General features: G+C 41.0%; 1 protein-coding gene across 4 annotated transcripts; it reads right to left on the bottom strand.

Moving 5' to 3' along the window:
* Positions 1–666: 666 nt before the first annotated feature.
* On the bottom strand, positions 667–20,147 carry DHX8 (DEAH-box helicase 8). Of its 4 annotated transcripts, none has more exons than XR_009115670.1 (24): positions 20,035–20,147; positions 19,608–19,693; positions 18,947–19,019; positions 18,522–18,607; positions 17,826–17,935; positions 16,964–17,275; positions 16,107–16,251; positions 15,029–15,232; positions 14,013–14,100; positions 13,429–13,526; positions 12,785–12,932; positions 12,292–12,473; positions 11,691–11,885; positions 11,311–11,496; positions 9,763–9,973; positions 9,282–9,463; positions 8,481–8,621; positions 6,933–7,088; positions 6,003–6,140; positions 5,432–5,560; positions 3,551–3,747; positions 2,495–2,674; positions 1,106–1,546; positions 667–858 (listed from the first exon to the last, which is right to left on the bottom strand). XR_009115670.1 is itself a non-coding variant. In XM_058041946.1 (23 exons), the coding sequence occupies exons 1-23, from the start codon at positions 20,144–20,146 to the stop codon at positions 1,327–1,329; spliced, it is 3,579 nt and encodes a 1,192-aa protein (XP_057897929.1). In that variant the 5' UTR covers position 20,147; the 3' UTR covers positions 839–1,326. The 4 variants fall into 4 exon arrangements, 1 of the variants encoding a protein (XP_057897929.1); XR_009115671.1 differs by having other exon boundaries at positions 669–706; XR_009115669.1 differs by having other exon boundaries at positions 839–901; positions 1,061–1,546.
* Between the last annotated feature and the right edge of the window lie 284 nt (positions 20,148–20,431).

Below are 20,431 nucleotides of genomic sequence, written 5' to 3'. Positions count from 1 at the left end.
CTGGTTGATAAACCCTCATGGGGATGAAGGGTAAGTCTTGCAGCCTGACCTGTGCCATTGTCCAAATATATTCTAGCTGGGTTTCAAGAATTTTTCCTGCCTTATCCCAAAGCCAGAGATACTGAATATCTCACCACAGATGGCTTAAATAAAATACAAGTATTTACATTGCATGGGAAAATGCATAAACTTGGTAAAATAAAGAACAGGCTGCTCCCAAAAAGCAGTCACTGAGCAAGAACCCTAAGCAGAAATAAATCCCTTTTAGCAGGGTAAAAACACAAACTATTCCACCTTCTATTTGTCTGGTCACTCAGAACCCAACCAGGCTGGTGAGCAACCAGTTTTAAAACATAATTTTTTTGTGTTGTTTAGCTCAGTTCACCCAGACTCCTGAATCTTAGATTTTGTCTCTTGAAAAGTGAATAATCAGTATTAAATCACTTTTTTGTGTTGTTCAGCTGAGTACCCAGACTCCTGAGTCTTAGATTTTGTCTCTCAAAAGGGGACTCTCTAAAAGGAGAGGCTGAAAATTTCAGCTCAGCTCACCCAGACTCCTGGGTCTTAGATTTTGTGTCTTAAAAGGGGAATCTCTAGAAGGGGAAGCTGCAATTTCAGCTTCGTACCCAGACTCCTCAGTCTTAGATTTTGTCCCTTAGAAGTGCTAAATCACCATTTTTTTGTGTTGTTTAGCTCAGTACCCAGACTCCTGGGTCTTAGATTTTGTCTCTCAAAAGGGGAAGCTGAAAATTTCAGCTCAGTTCACCCAGACTCCTGAGTCTTAGATTTTGCCTCTTGAAAAGAGAACAACCAGTTCTAAATCACCATTTTTCTGTGTTGTTTAGCTCAGTACCCAGACTCCTGAGTCTTAGATTTTGCCTCTTGAAAGGTGAACAATCAGCTTTAAATCTCCATTTTTTGTGTCGTTCAGCTCAGTACCCAGACTCCTGGGTCTTAGATTTTCTCTCTCAAAAGGGGAATATCTAAAGGGGAAGCTGAAAATTTCAGCTCAGTTCACCCAGACTCCTGAGTCTTAGATTTTGCCTCTTGAAAGATGAACAACCAGTTCACCATTTTTTTGTGTTGTTTAGCTCAATGCCCAGACTCCTGGGTCTTAGATTTTGTCTCTCAAAAGGGGAATCACTAAAGTGCTCCAAGACCCACTCGTGAGAGGCTGTGCAGCTGCAGCACATCTGGGCTGCCCCCTGAGCTCCTGCTCTGCCCAAGCTGAGCTGCACGGGGGTGTCTGTCCCCCAGGACAGTGGCAGCAGTGCAGAAGCCCCCATCCCACAGGAGGAGAGCAGCAGATCCAGCAGGGAGCTGAGCTCAGCGCCGGCGGAAGGCGCGGGAGATCCTCCAGGCGTTGGGCTCCTCGTAGCGGTTGTAGAGGGGCTCCAGCCTCTGCTGCTTCTTCTGCTTGCTCAGCTTGGTTGGGTCAGAGACCTTGAAGAAAGCTGGGGCAAACTCCACCAGCCAGCGAGGATCGATGGTTGTCACCTCCCTCATGTACTCCTTGGTGGTCAGCACCAGCTCGTGATACACCACCCTGGCAAAAGGGACAGGATTCTGAAAATCGGTTTTTGCAAACAAGAAGCAACAAGGAAAGGGCTGGAGGAGCTAAGCTTGCTCCTTTTAAGCTCCAGAAGAACCATCCAGAAGAGTTATCCCTCTGGATAAAGGACTGAGTAAGCCCAGTGCTTGAGAATTGCTTTTGTTGAACTCTCTCTTCCAAACTACCTCTGTTCACTAGAAGGATCTGAAATTATTTATTTTCCTCCTCCTACTTCACAGCTACTCTTCAGCACAGAACTCCTCCATCCCATTTAAAACAATGCTCTCTCCCTCTTCAACACCCAGTGTTTTAAACCCCCTTCCACAATAAAGAAACAATTACAACTTCAGGCCTGGCCCTGGCTCCAAAAGTCAGTCTCATCTCTGCACAGGCACTAAGCTCAGCTGTCACAGACATCTTTTATGAAAAATCCTTTCATTAGGATTTTTTCTCCTGAGAAGCTGAGAGACCTCAGGAATAAAATGTAAACAATGGTTATCTGCTGCTGTGGAATGCAACAGGTGCATCTGTGATTGGTCTCATGGGGTTGTTTCTAATTAATGGCCAATCACAGTCAGCTAGTTCTGACTCTCTGTCCGAGCCACAAGCCTTTGTTATCATTCTTTCTTTTTCTATTCTTAGCCAGCCTTCTGATGAAATCCTTTCTTCTATTCTTTTTTTGTATCATTTTAATATAATATATAACATAAAATAATAAATCAGCCTTCTGAAACGTGGAGTCAGATCCTCATGTCTTCCCTCAGCCTCAGACCCCTCTGAACAGTCACACTCAGCAGCAGAAAGAGACAAAATCAGACTTGAAACTTTTCTCATTGCTAAGGAGTCAGGAGGCTCTGCTCAGATCTGTACTCCACACACCACAACTTTCTCTTTATAAAGTCTGAGGAGAAACAGGAAATCCCATGCTCTTGCCTTCCTTACCATTCAGGCTGCCTGTTGAAGAGAGCACTGGATGGGTGGATGTAGACAACCTGCTGGTCAATGAGTGTCCTGTACCCTTCCTGGGGATCCTTCTTGGCTGCATTCCTGAAGAAGCCACTGCAAATGGCCTTCTGGACCCGAACTGTGGCCTTCCCACAGGACACCACATCCAGCTTATGCCTGCCAGACAAGAGACAGAGACAAAAAGATTAGAGCTCTCCAAATTTGGATGCAGCTACCAAGATCAGTTTAGCAAATTTTCTTTAGCTATTACAATGTAAGAACAGAAGACACAGTGTAAGAGCTTGAGCGAGAGATGTGGGACTCCAGGTGGCTCTTCAAAATGCAGTTTATTCCATCTAAGAAGTTACAGCAGTCCAGAGTTGTGGGTGACAGAGCTGCACCTATAGCTGTCAGCTCCAGCTGCAGGCAGGCCTGGAGACCCTTTGGTTTAGGTTACAATGCATTATATATTTTTCTTTAGGTTACAATGCATTCTATACTTTTCTTTTGGTTACATTGCATTATAGACTTTTCTTTGCTGAGCATCTTCATACAGCAGAACCAATCTATACCTTAACTTTTATCTCTAGCCTATCATAACTACTGTAATTACCATATTCATGTTGCTATTCTCCAATCACTCAAAGTCAGTACATTACAGTTTAAGCTAGAAGTTGTTTTTCAGTTTTCTCGCAGTGGAAAATTCTGAGACCTTTTTTCTGCTTGCAACTTTGCTGCCTTCTTTGCCTGTGCTATCTTTCTGCTTGGTAAAAACATCTTCTGCTTTGAATTAAGTTTATCTTTTGCTCTAAGCCATAAAAACCCCTTCTAACCAACACACCCTTTGCCTCCTTGGTTATCCAGTAAGACTGGCTCAGCAATTCAGCAATTCTTTTCTTCTCTATCAAAACTTGCTTCCATCTCTATCCTTTCATCAAACTCTACGTTCCAAAATCTTTCTGCTAAGCATACAGATCTATGAGACCTTCTTGTCAAACTTTCATCCTTCCCAACACCACATAGTCAGAACTTGTCCCTCCCTGATGTGCTCACCTGTCCATGATGCCCAACATCTGCTTGCGAATGTCCTGAGCCCGGCGCAAGGAACGAGCCTGGATGAAATTTTCATAGCACCAAGGATTTGAAAACTTATTGTTCTTCCAGGAATTGTACACAGCCAGCAGAGTGAGGTGGTCACCTTCTGTTTGATGGAACTTGGCTTTCTTTTGATCAGCAAGTGCTTGTTTATCCTAACACATAAAATATCCATCAATATATAAGATATCTACATCCTGGAGAAAATCCCTGGACAATAAGGATGACACAGCTCCTTGTCATTCATATCATTTTTACCTATCATTTTAAACCTATCATGATAATGATACAGGATTAATGTGGTATTTTTGGGGTCCCCCATGGCAGGAAGAAAATGTTTTTAGAAATATTCATGTTCATGTTTTTAGAAATATTATATTATATTATACTATATTATATTATATTATAATATACTATATTATACTATATTATATTATATTATATTATATTATATTATATTATATTATATTATATTATATTATATTATATTATATTTCATACTATATCATATCATATTACATTTTACTATACTAAAACTACACTAAAGAATAGAGAAACAGACAGAAAGTTTAACAAGATACTAATCAAAAACTCATGACTCTCCAGAGTCCTGACATAGCTAGGCTGTGATTGGTCATTAAGTAAAAACAATTCACATATTGGATAAACAATTTCTAAACTACATTCCAAAGCAACAAAACATGAAGAAACAAATAAAATAAATTTTTTTCTTTTTCTCTGAAGTTTCTCAGCTTCCCAGAAAAAAAAAATCCTGGTGAAGGGATTTTTCAAAAAATATAATAGTAACAGATTAAGACAACACAGAGTGTTTTTTCAATTTCAGTCCCTATTTTTGAAAGAACACATCAAAGTAAATGGCTCATTTATACTGCAGGAAGCATATGCACACACTGCACTAACTGGTTTTCTAACTGCTCTACAAATTCTTTCAGTAATTCATCAAGAACTGTGAAGCAGTAGTTTGAGCCTGGTGATTCACACACCTCTCCCATCTGCACATAAAACATTAATCAAATGCTGCAGTTACATAGATCAGAACTGAAGTTAACTACCCTGAAAAAGTAATGGATCCAAGACAAACCTGATCCCACCACAGCAGAGCCTGTTTTACCTACTGACTTTAAAGAAAGCAGCATAGGATAGAGGTGCCATGAAGATATACTTTCTGAAAATTCAAAGGCAATCTGAACTGCAGAGCTGGGACTGACTTGGTTTTGGGTGTGTGTGTTTGTTGGGAAATGCAAGAGTGTCACAGACATATTTTATGAAAAATCCTTCTGACAGGATTTTTTCTCCTGAGAAGCTGGGGGGGTCTCAGAAATGAAATGTAAACAATAATTATCTGCTGCTGTGGAATGCAACAGGTGCATCTGTGATTGGTCTCGTGTGGTTGGTTTTAATTAATGGCCAATCACAGTCAGCTGGCTCAGACTCTCTGGTCAGTCACAAGATTTTATTATCATTCCATTCCTTTCAAGCCTTCTGATGAAATCCTTTCTTCTATTCTTTTAGTATAGTTTTAATATAATATATATATATATCATAAAACAATAAATCAGCCTTCTGAAACATGGAGTCAAGATTCTCATCTCTTCCCTGTGAACACAACCACACAGGAGCAATTTTAAGACTTTTCACTTCCCATCTGCAAAGAAACTACCAACAGCTCAGCTACGGGCCCTTACATGAAAAGGAACATTTGCACAGGCAAATGTTCTGACCAAATTACAAGTTTCTTTAGGGAAATATGCTCACTCCTAACCCCTGAAGCTTTCACACCAAGACTGTAACACTGCTGCCTCTGGCTCAGCTGCTCACCTTTGGCCTGTAGAACACATTCTGCACAGACAGCATGGACACAATTGTCAGCATCTCCTCACTGCACCCCAGGTGCACTGACATGATCAACATCTTACACAGCATAGGCTCCAGGGGGAATTCTGCCATCTGCAAGAAAAATATTTCCAGGCATTCTGTGAAAAATCTCCAGTCTTCTCAGTGCAAAACAAAGCAATGCCCTTTCTCACATATTTATTTTGCAAAGAGGTGAGCTTGATCCACAATCACTTCACTCAACATGAAGCAAATTATTTGTCTGTATTCACTATCACAAGAATATCCCAATACTTACAGGAAGTTTTTAGACATTAATAAATGTAAATTTATGAATAAAAAGAAACACTAGTTGCTCTTTAAAAAGCAGAAGGTACTTTGAAAAAGCAGAAGGTATTTTAAAAAAGTAGAAGGCACTTTTAAAGGTATCTTTTTAAGGTACCTTAAAAAACAGAAGGTACAGCAGAGCTGTGGTAAATGAAAAGCTACCAAAAACTACAAGAGAGTGACAGCAAAAGCAAACCAAGAATGCTAAGAGGGATTTTATTCTGCCTACCCTACGTCCAAGCCGAGTGAGCAGCCCCTCATCATCCAGAGCTCCCAGGGTGTAGAGCTGCTCCATGGCTGTGATCAGAGTTTCCATTGGGGGAGCATCCATGAAGTCGAAGGACAGCAAATCATTGATGCCCATAGCCTGGGAGGGATGGGAGAAAAACCAAGTTAAATCATTCAGAAGGAAAGCAACAAACTCCAGCCTGAGATGTAACAGCAAATAGAGAAGCACTACACAACTTTGGGCAGCTCTAGCCTCATGTGCTTATCCTGACTGCAGGTATGAATGCACAGCTGCCTTCCTGCACCTGAAATAAGGAGCACTGGCCATGGCATTCCTGCACTGCTCAGCTTTCTGCTCTGTTCCACACACCCCTCAAGCAACATGATTCAGTTGAGGAGAAACAGAAGCTGAATGCTGCTTTTGGGATTGTGTCTTGTAAAGCAGAGTGGCCTGACAGCTCCACAGGACTTCAGGTGTGCTCCCAGGAAGGGGAATGGCAGCAGCTCTCCCAGCTGTGACTGTGTTAATCCAGCTCACAGACCTCCAGAGGGATGGTACACACTTAGACTTGCCCAGGTTTGCAGCTCCAAACTCACTCTAAAACAATTTATCTCATCTGTCAACAATGTAAAGGTCCCCTACAAAGGAAGTGCTACTGCTGGAGATTTCTGTTTCTCCTACCTCCTGCAACTAACTGTTCCATGCAGCTGAAGCTCATCATTTAGCTGGCTATCCAACAGAATAACCCTCAATAAAAAACACAGGAGCAAGCCCAATGCCTGAGAATTGCTTTTGTTGAAATCTCCCTTCCAAACTACCTCTGTTCACTAAATCTAAAATTACAGCACTACTTCCTGAGACTCAAAGGCAGAAACTCATTTATTGACACACTTAGCAGGCTGGCTTGCTACAAGCTGGTGAAATACCCACCTTCAGGGAGAGCACTGTGCTGGCCAAATTTGTTCTCTGGATTTCAGGCACGTTGGTGGTCAGCATCTCATCCCTGTATGCACGTTCTGTGTACAGCCTGTAGCATTTCCCTGGGCCTGTTCTGCCAGCCCTGCCTGCACGCTGCTTGGCTTGAGCCTAAAGAGAACAAGGGAACAGGTACAAAAAACCAGGTGAAAACAAGTTAAATAAAATGGTCATTCACAAATTTACCTGTATTTATAAAAAGGCTTTCAATAGGCACAGACTCAAGGAGCTATCAGAAATGTGGGTTTATCATTGTCTCATTTTGCTCACTTGTGGTTGAAAACAAGTGAGATAAAACCAGGTGAAAACAAGTCAAATAAAATGGTTATTCACAAATTTACTTGTAAATTTACTTGTATGGATAAAAAGGCTTTCAATACAACATGAAGTATGTAATCTGTAGGCACAGTCTCAGGGAGTTATCAGAAATGTGGGTTTATCATTGTCTCATTTTGCTCACTTGTGCTTGAAAACAAGTGAAATGAAACCAGGTGAAAACAAGTAAAATAAAATGGTTACTCACAATTTTACCTGTATTTATAGAAAGGCTTTCAATACAACATGAAGTATGTAATCTGTAGGCACAGCCTCAGGAAGTTATCAGAAATGTGGGTTTATCATTGTCTTATTTTGCTCACTTGTGCTTGAAAACAAGTGAAATGAAACCAGGTGAAAACAAGTAAAATAAAATGGTTATTCACAATTTTACTTGTGTGGACAGAAAGGCTTTCAGGGGAAAGGGAAGTATTGGAAGGGAAGTATGTCTTCTGTAGGCACAGCTCCAAGGAGCTATCAGAAATGTGGGTTTATAGTTTTCTCATTTTGCTCACTTGTGCTTGAAAACAAGTGAAATAAAACCAGGTGAAGAATAAAATAAAATAAAATAAAATAAAATAAAATAAAATAAAATAAAATAAAATAAAATAAAATAAAATAAAATAAAATAAAATAAAATAAAATAAAATAAAATAAAATAAAATAAAATAAAATAAAATAAAATAGTTATTCAAAATTTTACTTGACTTTCAATACACCACAGGGAAGTATGTATTCTGCACACATAGATTCAGGGAGCTATCACAAATGTGGGTTTATAGTTTTCTCATTTTGCTCACTTGTGCTTGAAAACAAGTGAAATAAAACCAGGAATAGAATAGAATAGAATAGAATAGAATAGAATAGAATAGAATAGAATAGAATAGAATAGAATAGAATAGAATAGAATAGAATAGAATAGAATAGAATAGAATAGAATAGAATAGAATAGAATAGAATAGAATAGAATAGAATAGAATAGAATAGAATAGAATAGAATAGAATAGTTATTCACAATTTTACTTGACTTTCAATACACCACAGGGAAGTATGTATTCTGCACACATAGATTCAGGGAGCTATCAGTAATGTGGGTTTATCATTGCCTCATTTTGCTCACCTGTGCTTGGATGCCACACTGGCAAGACACACAACACCCATGGGGAAAGCCAAACACAGAATACCTACCTGGGAAATTGGTGTCACCACCAGCTGGTCAATTCCAGTCTTGGAGTTATAAACTTTCTGCTTCACAAAGCCAGGATCAACCACATAATATATTCCATCAATAGTCAGAGATGTCTCTGCAATGTTGGTGGCAATGACAACCTGCAAATCACAGTTTGAGTCAGCAGCAGCTCTGTGTCAGGCTGCCAAGACAACCCCACCACCCAACTTCACCCTCTGGTGTAATATGAGCAGTTTGTTACAAATGCAACCACTGTCACTTAATGTAGAAAGGAGAAATGTGCTCACAGGGAACAGAAGGAGATGTTATCCACAAAGATGGACAGGTTTTAAGTATCTACCTTTGTTTAAAGTTTGGGCAAAAAGGGAAAAGAGCATGAAAAAATCCACAATTCAAAGCAAGACTGCACTGACTTCAGGGAGATTTTTTTACCTATCACTCAGACACAGCCTGTATTCAGAGAAAAATCTCCCTTAGAATGTACTCTAGATATTCACTAGCTGCTTGGTAGGAAATTTATCTCCATCCAACAGGAACTGCATTTAGATTTTAGATCTTTAGATTAACTGAAGTTAGTATCCATTAAATAACACACCAAGAACATTCCACACAGAGGTTTGCTCCACCTGATATTTTTACATGTGTTGAAAGGCTTAGATAACTTGAGATGCATACAATCAAAAATATGCTCTTAGCTGTAAATAATCTTTTCCCCAAAAAGTTTATCCTTTAAGCACTGTAATACACCCCACTATTAAAATATATCAGCAGAAGATGACAGGGAACAAAGATGAAATTACCTTTCTGCTCCCTGGTGGGGCTGGGTCAAAGATCCTGGTCTGCATTTCACTGGGCAAAGCTGAGTACACTGGCAGGATAATTAACTCTGGAACATCAGGTCCTAGAGATTTCATCCTCTCATAGAGGATTTCACAGGCAGTGTCAATCTCTTCCTGGCCAGTCAGAAAGACCAAAATGTCACCTACACAGGAAGTAAATCAAAACATCCACAGAATCAATTCTGTTCATTACAACTCCTGCATTTCCATATTTTCATTCCTCATGTTTTCCATCGCTGAGGATCCCCAACTTTTGCTAGCAACTCTTAGCCAAAGGCAACAAACTTCAGTCTTTCACCCAAAATTTTCAGCATTTTAGTTACTGTATTTAAAAACAAGAAAGAGCATTTTGCTCACATTACTAACATGATCCATGATTCATACAAATATCTTGCTCAGAGATCTTTAAATCACCAATAACTCAAGACCATTTTCTACTCACCTGGTGGCTCTGTTAAATGGATCTGCATCACTGTAATCAGGCTGGCATCCAAATAATCTGTCTCTGGCTCTTTTGTGTAAAGAATTTCTACTGGGTATGTTCTGCCAGGAATTGTGAAGATTGGTGCTTCATAGAAATACTGAGAGAATTTCACAGCATCCAGAGTTGCTGATGTCACTATCAGCTTCATGTCCTGCCGTTTCTGCACTGTCTGCAGGAGAACAAAGGTCTCGAGTCATTTATTGCCTTTGGAACTATCAAAATATGGATTGACTAAAATCAGACAAATACAACCAGTAATAAAAGGTGTTTTAACATCTGAGTAGAGGGGCAGCTCATCCCAGTACCAGAATTTCAGAAAATTGACCCCTGAGGTCCTATTTGAAGCCTCCCTCAGCAACATTATCACAAGAAAGCTTTTGGTAGAGCAGGATGAGCAAAGCAAGAACACTCCCCTGTTCATCCACCATTATGAACATCCAGGATGGCAAATTCTCATTGTTCTGCTGCATTTTGCTTGCTCTGCCTCCACACAGAGGCTCATTTCACCAAGATTCAGACCATAAACCCTTAAGAACATTTGCTCTTGAAGCACATGTATGAACCTAAATTGTGTGACTTCCCCTTTGCCTGTGCTCTCCTGTCACTGTCACATTTTCTGGAAAAATCCCCTTCCCCAGGATTTTCTCCTGGGAAGATGAGAAACCTCAGCTTCTCCTGTGTTGTGTTGGTTTGGAATGTGGTTGGAGATTGTTTATCCAACATGTGAATTGTTTTAACTTAATGGCCAATCAGGGTCAGGCTGTGTCAAGGCTCTGAGGAGCCAGGAGTTCTCATTATCCTTTTTTGTGGCCTTCTGTCTGTAACCTTTCTCTATTCTTTAGTATAGTTTAGTATAGCATGATATAATGTGATATAGCATGATGATATAATGTGATGTGATATAATGTGATGTGATATGATATAATATAATGTGATGTGATATAGCATAATATAATCTAGCATAATATAATAAAATATAGCATAATATAATAAAATCTAGCATAACAAAATATAGCATAACATAATGTAATACAACATAATGTAATACAACATAATGTAATACAACATAATGTAATACAACATAATGTAATACAACATAATGTAATAGAATATAGCATAATGTAATATAATATAGCATAATGTAATATATATAGCATAATGTAATATATATAGCATAATGTAATATATATAGCATAATGTAATATATATAGCATAATATAATATAATATGGCACAAAAATATAATATGGCACAATATGGCATAATGTAATGTAATGTAATGTAATGTAATGTAATGTAATGTAATGTAATGTAATGTAATGTAATGTAATGTAATGTAATGTAATGTAATGTAATGTAATGTAATGTAATGTAACACAATATAATAATCAATTACCCTTCTAAGAACACGGAGTCAGATTCTCAATTCCTCCTTCATCCTGGGGACCCTGAAAATGCCACACTTTCCTCCCCACACTGAAAGCAGTAAAAATCCAGGCTGTATTACCTTCTTCAGGAGCCCAAAGAGCACATCAGTGTGGATGGTCCTCTCATGGGCCTCATCCAGCATGATGATGGCATACTGGGTGAGATCTGGGTCTATCAGGCACTCCCTCAGTAACATCCCATCTGTCATGTATTTGATGACAGTCTCAGGGCTGGTGCAGTCTTCAAATCTAATGGTGTAGCCAACCTGGAGGGAAGAGTTGCACAGAAATAGAAGTTACACAATTATCAGCCTCATTAACCCCCAGTTTGATTATTCCACAAATTCACTTTACAGCTCACAGGGAACAGACAAATGGATACACAAGACAACCAGCTCCAACACTGATTTTTCCTACTTTTCATGATTATTTTGGCATGTTCTTCAACATTGAAATTCACCTCTTGTCCCAAGCAGCAACCAAATTCCTCTGACACCCTCTTTGCAACAGACATTGCAGCCACTCTGCGAGGCTGAGTACATCCAATCTTCCCTCTTGAGGTATATCCTGCCTCAGCCAGGTACTGGGTAATCTGGGTTGTTTTCCCAGATCCTGTCTCTCCAATAACAATCAGAATCTGGTTGTCATGCACAGCCTAGAAAAGATCAGAAAACATACACTTGTTAATTTTTTTTTTTAAATCAAAACAAGCCAAACAAAATAGCATGGGCTATCTGGGACTAGATTGAGCAGCTCTTGCTTTTGCTTCAGTTAACTCAGAATAAAAATCATGTTCCTATTGATCAAGTCAGCAACCTGTTTAAGTGCTCAGCTGACTTACTCACATGATCTTAGTATCAATTTTGACTTACATTAGTAAATATCTGGAACCTCATAAAATATACATTTATATATATATAATACTTTAAAATACATATTGTGAGCTAAAGTTCTGCACTTAAAATTATCAGCTGGCTATTGACCTATCAAAAAGCTAAACCAAGAGTATTTATTTTAAATTACTGCTTGCTCAAACAAGAATGCCTTTTCATGAGTCTTACTTGTATCAGCTGCTCCTTGAGTCTGAAGATTGGGAGACTCTCTCTCTGTTCAATGATGGAAAGCTGGGTCTTCTTACCATAAGAAGCTTTGTTGCCACCAAATGCATGTTTCTTCCACTCTGGGATATCATTTGGCATCATCCCAATACCTCTCATGTTTGCAGCTATTTGTCTTCCATCCACTAGAAAAGAAACAATTCCATCATTTACACACCCAGATTCACACAGCACAGACCCTGATGATCCTGCTCCAACTGCTCCATCATCCAGGCCTTCTATTCTGTGTGTGCTTAAATGTTTTTAAGTTTCCAAGTGGATACCCCCACTTTTACACTGGACACTTCCCCTGACATTCCTATTTCCATTTCAGTGGAAAAGCATTTTTGTTTTGACTCACTTTTAAAGTGTGGCAGACAAACACAGCATCAAGACATCTCTCCTGTGTTGCTGGAGCAGCACAAAAAAGGCACAGTTCAGCTGTGCTCAAACATACCATCAGGGAGAGGATCCACCCAGTGTGTGTTGAGGCCCATGGGGATGGAATCCATCTCTGCTTCCCTCTGGGCTTGTTTCAGCTCTCGCCTCTCTTTAGCTAAAGCACTTTGCATCATGGCAGCCTGGGACAGGGAACCATCTGGGTTCTGCAGAGCAACAAGAAAAGACTTCAAGCACTACCATTCCTTCACCTTCAATATAACTTTTCTTTAGGAACATCTTCTAAAAATGCTTTTTAAATGTTAAATTTTGATCATTAGATTTCCAGGGTATTTCCATCAGGCTGGCCTCATGAATTTTTATAGTTATAACTAATATGGAGCATCCTTACAGTGCCCAGTCAGAAAGATTACAGGCACAACCAATGAAAATATTTCTTTACTACTTTCTACTTTCAAAACATAAGAAAAAGCAGATCAGAGAAACTTTGTTCTAACACACCTATGTAAAATGGCATTTCAGTTCCATTATTCCACTTGAGAGTCACCAGTTAAGTTAGAACCCAGCTTTATTTGGAAGGAGTTCAGTGGTTATGTTTTTCAGGGCTCTCAGTAATGAGCAGGTGGGAAACAGGTTATTAAATTCCTAAATACTTATATCATTTAATCAAGTACATTGGTTTTAGCCCTGGAAGTCTCTTACCTTTACTATTTTAATGGGACTCATATCCATGCTCTGTTTAGTGTGACCTCGAAGAAATGGTGGCTCCTCTTCAACTAGCTCAATCTCAAGATCCTCATCTAAAATTCACAAGTGACAATTGTTACAGAAAAAAATCAAACATCTTCTGGGTACATTGAAGTGCCTCTTCAAATAATGCTTCCTGTGTATTCTTAAAGATATTCTTAAAACTCCTTGTAATATTGAAAAACTCCTTAGAATATTAAAGATATTCTTGCAACTCCTTATAATATTTTGAAACTCCTTAGAATATTAAAGATATTCTTAAAACTCCTTATAATATTTTGAAACTCCTTAGAATATTAAAGAAATTCTTAAAACTCCTTAGGAGTTTTAAAAGTGAAAACACTGCAAATAAAATGCACAGACAGGGCACATCCAAATGCCACTAATAACACAGCCAGAAGAACCCTAGTTCCAAATATAAAGATGATAGCAAACTGTGTGATGCTTTATAGTTACTTCTATCATCAATATATTTTTGAATCAAAATACATCCAGAAAGACAAGGAATTTACAAGAATAAGACTGCTGGGAAATATTACCTTCTTCATCATCCACTTTAGGAAGAATCCCAGTCTCCTCATCAAAGTCAGGGAACTCTTCCTTGGAAAGCACATTAGCTGCAATCATCTGGGAACAGAATGAATACACCATGAATATGTCCTCATGAATGAACATAACTCATGACTATGAGTCAGTTCTAACCCCATTCCTGTAAAACAATGTCAGTTTCTCAGCTGTTTAAATGACCTGGAAAGGCCCGGGGTGGCCTAGGACAGCCCACGCTTCCAAGGACAAGAAGAGACTTCAGGTTCTTTCTTGGTCTCGGTGTTTATTAGTTGTTTATCTAAAAGATTTTCTCTCAGCTCAACAGAGGTCTGCACAGCAGCCAGCCATGAGCACACTGAGAGCCCCCGGGGCGGTCACCTATCTTTATACTCAAAATTACGTATACAATATTTATCAATTTTCCCCAATACCTTTTACCCTTATTTAGCAGTGCACTTTTAGTAATAACCAATCCCAAAGTGCCAACATCACCACAGAAGATGGAGGCCAAGAAGAAGAAGAAGAAGGACAGGACACGCCCCAATTCCTCCATCTTACTTCTCTAAACCCTCCTGTACAGAAATTCTAAACCCTGTGTTTCTCTCTAATTAACCCATCCCTTCACCATTCACCCCAGTGAAATCGTCCCATCCTCATACAGGTGTTGTCTCCCATGCAGGATCAAAGTCCAGCCACCAGACACTTCTGGCAACATTCCAGGACTCCTGAGCCGCCCAAGGGTGGTCTCAGTCACTCTGCACATCAGTCCTGAGGTGCTGAGATCCCACAAAACGGGAACAAAGGAATGGTTCTGCATCCTGTATCCTCACCCAGCCTCTGACCAAGCCATCCTTCTGTTACTCTAAACCCCAACTAAACAATCCCAGATCAGAAACCAGCAATTCCAAGTTAATGAGCAAGTTACACAATCCAGGAGCTGTATTCCAGCTCATTAAACCCCCTGACAACTTCACCACCTTTATCCCATTGCCCTGAGGGCAGCACAGACCTGTTTTATCTCCCATTTCTCGGGGTCAGAGATGCGGGTGAGGCGTTTCCTCTCCAGGCTGTCGTCCTCCACCTCGGGGGCGCTCACCAGGGACAGGTGGCTGGGTCTGTCTGGGTTCCTCATGGAGCTCTCCTCATTGGTTTCTCCAACCAGGTTCCTCCTACGGTTTGGGTTCAGGTCCTCCCCAGTGTCTTGATCAACATCCTGTGTCACAGACATATTTTATGAAAAATACTTTTGCTACAATTTTTTTTTTCTCCTGGGAAGCTGGGAGGCCTCAGAAATGAAATGTAAACAATGATTATCTGCTGCTGTGGAATGCAACAGGTGCATCTGTGATTGGTCTCATGTGGTTGTTTCTAATTAATGGCCAATCCCAGTCCAGCTGTCTCAGACTCTCTGGTCAGTCCCAAAATTTTATTATCATTCCTCTCTATCCCTTGCTAGCCTTCTGATGAAATCCTTTCTTCTATTCTTTTGGTATAATTTTAATATATCATTTTCTTTTAATATAATGTATATCATAAAATAATAAATCAGTCTTCTGAAACATGGAGTCAAGATTCTCATCTCTTCCCTCATCCTGGGACCCCTGTGAACACCACCACAATCCTGTATCAGATGGATTAGTTAATCAATCAGCTCTACACTTCTCCTTATCTATTAACTCTGCCATTAACAGCCCATTCACAAAAAATGCTGGTTTGTAGGCTTTTTGGGTTTTTTCAGCTAAGAACATCCTCAGGCATGGAACACTCTCTGTCTTGGCAATAGTAGTGATTAAGTTTAAAATTAAAAGCTTCTCTCCTACTGAAAGAGGAAGACAAACAGCAACAGCTTGAGGTTTGCCTTGACTCTTTGATATCATGTCAAGCCAAGAAATTGCCTCTTTAATATCATGTCAAGCCAAGAAACTACATCAAAACTAGAGAAAACGTGTAAAAATTAATAGGCTGCTTAAATACAGAATGGTAACTTAGTTTTTAACTCCCAACTGAATGGTTATGCATTAGTTTCCAATCAAAAAGAGTGAAAAATAGCAAGAAGAGGCATCATTTTAAGAATTTTAGCACTGTACCTTCATGCTCAGGCTGGTTTTGGATCCAGTAAAAGACAACACTTTGACTTTCACTCTTTGTCCTTTGCTCACAACATCAGCAACGTTGGCAACCCGTCCTTCTCTTCGCAGCTCTGAGATGTGCACCAAGCCTTCCCAACGTTTCCTGCAGTGAAACAGAGGGGCATGGAAGGGGCACATTATTACTCTGACAGCAACAGATTTTACTATAGATTCTGAGTGATCTGAAGGGCTGTCAACAGGCTGTGTATGTCCACAATCTGCTTTTTGTAATGAGAATTTTATAATTCTCCACTGTCAAATTTATTTTTCTGAAACATCCCTTCAAAGCCCAGAATTCCTGCTGGTACCTTCACCACATCTCTAAGGTACCAGCAGAAAAGAGAACTGAGCTGAAGCAGTACCAGATCAATGTCACTGTCATATTTTCTGAAAAATGCCTTTGCTAGGATTTCTTCTCCTGGGAAGCTGAGAAGTCTCAGAGAAAAATGAAAACAATAATTATCTGATTGCTTCTCCTGTGTTTTCCTGCTTTGGAATGTCGTTTGGACATTGTTTACCAACTGGTCATTGTTTTATTGGTTTCATGTGAATTGTTTTGACTTAATGACCAATCACAGCCCAGCTGTGTGGAGGCTCTGGAAAGAGTCACAAGTTTTTCATCACTATCTCGTTAAGCCTTCTATAAATATCCTTTCTCTATTCTTTAGTATAGTATAGTATATCATTCTTTAATATAATATAGATCACAAAATAACAAATTAGCCTTCTAAGAACATGGAGTCAGATTCTCAATTCCTCCTCCCTCTGGGGAACCCAGAGAATACCCCAGATCTCTAGGAAACATCAAAGGGTACCTCAGTCCTTCCAGCTGCACAAAGCACCCAAACTGCATGATGCTGGTGACTTTGCCATTGTAGATGTCCCCAATGGAAGGCTCCTCAGCTGGTGGTCGGTCTATGTGCTTGTCCCTCCACCTCTCATGGCTCTTCTCAAGGTATTTGTCCCGATCCCTGCGCTCCTTACTGGGGCTCCAACTCCTGCTCCTTGATCTGTATCTGGATTTTCCTCTGTTCCTGTCCCAGGTCCTGGAACGGGACCTGGAGCGCGATCGGTGCCTCCGCTTCCTGTCCCTGCTACGGCTCCGGCTCCTCTTCCTTTTCTTCACCCTAACAAACCAAAATTCCATCTCTGCAGTGGAGATGACAGCAGCCCCAGTTCCATCCCCGCAGTGCATTTCCACCTCAGGCAATGACAGCAGCCCCAGTTCCATCCCCACAGTGCATTTCCACCTCAGGCAATGAGAGCAGCCCCAATGCCACCACTGCAGAGCATTTCCACCTCAGGCAACGAGAGCAGCCCCAACTCCATCTCTGCAGAGCATTTCCACCTCAGGCAATGAGAGCAGCCCCAATGCCACCTCTGCAGAGCATTTCCACCTCAGGCAATGAGAGCAGCCCCAATGCCACCTCTGCAGAGCATTTCCACCTCAGGCAATGAGAGCAGCCCCAGTTCCATCTCTGCAGAGCATTTCCACCTCAGGCAATGACAGCAGCCCCAATTCCACCTCAGGCAATGAGAGCAGTCCCAATGTCACCTCTGCAGTGCATTTCCACCTCAGGCAATGAGAGCATCCCCAGTTCCAACCCCACAGAGCATTTCCACCTCAGGCAATGAGAGCAGCCAAGATATTCCCCCATACACACACCAGGCACCTACCGATGGTCTCTGCTCCTCTGCTTGCTCTGCTTGTCTGCACTGGGCATCAGAGCTTCCAGCTCCTTCAGGGCATCAGCTGCCACTTTCACATCATCTTCATCCAGCATGTTCTGCAAGGACAGAAAACTGATGCCTCTTTCTGCAAAAGGGCTGATAAAAAGCTTGTCACAAAGAATTAATCTACAGAGTTATCAGCATACGTGTATCTATTTAGAAAGAATACAAGATTTAAAAAATCAGGCTCAATGTGAGATAAAGAAAAAAGGACTCTCCCTATTTGGCCACAATATTGAGACAATTCTGCTTTTATGCAATAGAAAGTTCCATCTCAATGCCTCAAATTGTTACAGAAATAAAAAATGCAAGTCCCTCATAGCTTCTAAATATACCACACATTTAATCAGTTTGTAACACATCGTTACTTTCAACATTATGTAAGGAAGGCCAGGCTACAAATTTCATGTCACAAGAGACTCATCTTCCACATATTCTGCAAAACAGTATCAACATGGCAAATTGCTAACAGCTATTCTCTGCAACAATGTGCAGCAACACCAGCCTTCTACCTTTTCCACATTTCATCTCTCAAAGTTCACATTTATCCATGCATTAGACAGAAAAAAGGCTGAAACTAAAAAAAAAAAAAATTAGAAGTTTTCACAGAATCACGAAAGAAATGTGAAATGACCACCTTACCCTGATGTTGGGATTGTCTGGCCTGCAAAGGGCTGGATACAATTCCCTCAACTTTTCTTTCTCTGATTTGGGTTTGACAACTGCCTCTGATTTTGAGATAAAAAAAGAAACAAAAAAAAAGCACAATGAAACACAAAATAGAACTGCTACAACAACTCACTCTTGATTTTTTTCTATAACTAAATATAAAATTTAATTTCCATCTGAATGCAAAGGCTGATACAGCTTTTACAGAGATTCAAGGAACACTGCATTGCCTCCCTTCAAAGAAAATTCTGATTATTAGTGAATATTTGAAATACAGAACACTCTAAGCAGCACACTCAGAATAAAAACAGCAGGATGCATGGTACAATAGGATTTGCATTAGAAAACTAAAGCAGAAAACAGAAACTCAGCTCACACTGAGCACTGACCCCACGTACCTTTGCTCGTGGATGGTTTTGGAGGAGGCCGCATTGTCTGGATGAGACGTAGCAGGTTACTGATGAGGGAATCCTGACAAAAAAATTTAATAAAATACTTCAGGAAATGCCAGCAACACTTTCACTGTTAGAAGGCATTAGTGAGGGTTTATTGAAGGGCAAAAAAATGCTCAATTCTGAAGATGCAGGTCGATTTTTAGAAACTGTCATTGGGCTTTGTGCGTGCCCTAAAAAGAACCTAAAAATAATTATCATAATTTCATCTAGTTGACTTTTCTGTTAATCATTTTAATCACCTATTTAATCCAAATAGAGTTATTCCTAAAGAATCAATAAACACAGCATAAAAGCATCATAAGAAGACTTACGACAACATCTGCCTTCATGAAAAGTTGTTTCTTCCATTTTTATATGCTCAACATAACAATAAGCAGTTTGAGTCCTCAGGAAGATGCTTTTTCAAAGAGTACAATAGTTTTTAAAAAATATGAAGGAGAGGAAGACAGGGGAGACAGGAATATCAGAAGCTAATTAGCATGTAGTCTTCCAATTGAAGAAATTCAATAAAACCTCCTCACAACCTTTTTTTTTTTTAATGGAAAGCTCTATAAAATACAGCATGACAAGAATAAAACACAGACAACGTTCAGGTGTCACTTACAGTGAACTCAGCGCCATTCTTCAGGAGAATTGCTTTAAACGAGTCAAACGTGGTATTCTTCTCGGCAAGACTTATCACAAATTCGGCTGTGAGAGAAAAGCATAAAGTAAATTGAACTAGTAAAGTAAAAAGCAGAGCAAGGAGGGCACGCGGGGGCAGAAGCAGCTCAGGGTCCCTGTGGGGGGAGAAGCCCGGGGAGCTTCTCCTCAGCTCTCCCGGGACCAAAGCGTTCCCTCAGGCTCACAAATTGTATTTTTGAGGAAAAATAATGGTTTTTGATGTCTATATTCGAAAAGCACCTTTACAAAACACATCCGACCCCACGGAAAGGGCCACTACGGCCCTCCTCATGCTGGCCTCTGCCCGGGAACGCGCCGCTCACCGGAGCGCCCCGGAGGTGCCCGAAGGCCGCGGCCGCCCCGCTTACCCAGGTCCTTGTCGTTGATGCCCAGGTGGTTGTCGAGCTCGGTGCACACCTTGGACACCAGCGACAGGTACTCGAGCTTGGCGAGCTCCTCCGCCGCCGCCAGCTCCGCCATGGCCGCCACGGCCGCGTCCGGGGCGCGCCGGAAACGGCGCCGTGACGGGCAGGGGCGGGGCCGGGAGAGATGGGGCGGGGCCCGGGTGAGGACTGGGCGGGACCGGGGCCAGTGGGGCGGGGCCCGGGACACAACGGGGCGGGGCCCGGGACACAACGGGGCGGGGCCCGGGACACAACGGGGCGGGGCCTGAGGACGAGCCCGGGCCTGGACCGGGATGAGAGCGGGACGAGACCGGGGGGGAGCGGGGACAGCGGGGAGCGGCCCGGGACGAAACCGGGTGGG

The sequence above is a fragment of the Melospiza georgiana genome, chromosome 28 (genome assembly GCF_028018845.1).
Source record: "Melospiza georgiana isolate bMelGeo1 chromosome 28, bMelGeo1.pri, whole genome shotgun sequence".
NCBI classification, from domain to species: Eukaryota; Metazoa; Chordata; class Aves; order Passeriformes; family Passerellidae; genus Melospiza; species Melospiza georgiana.
This window is presented reverse-complemented; position numbering and strand designations above follow the sequence as displayed.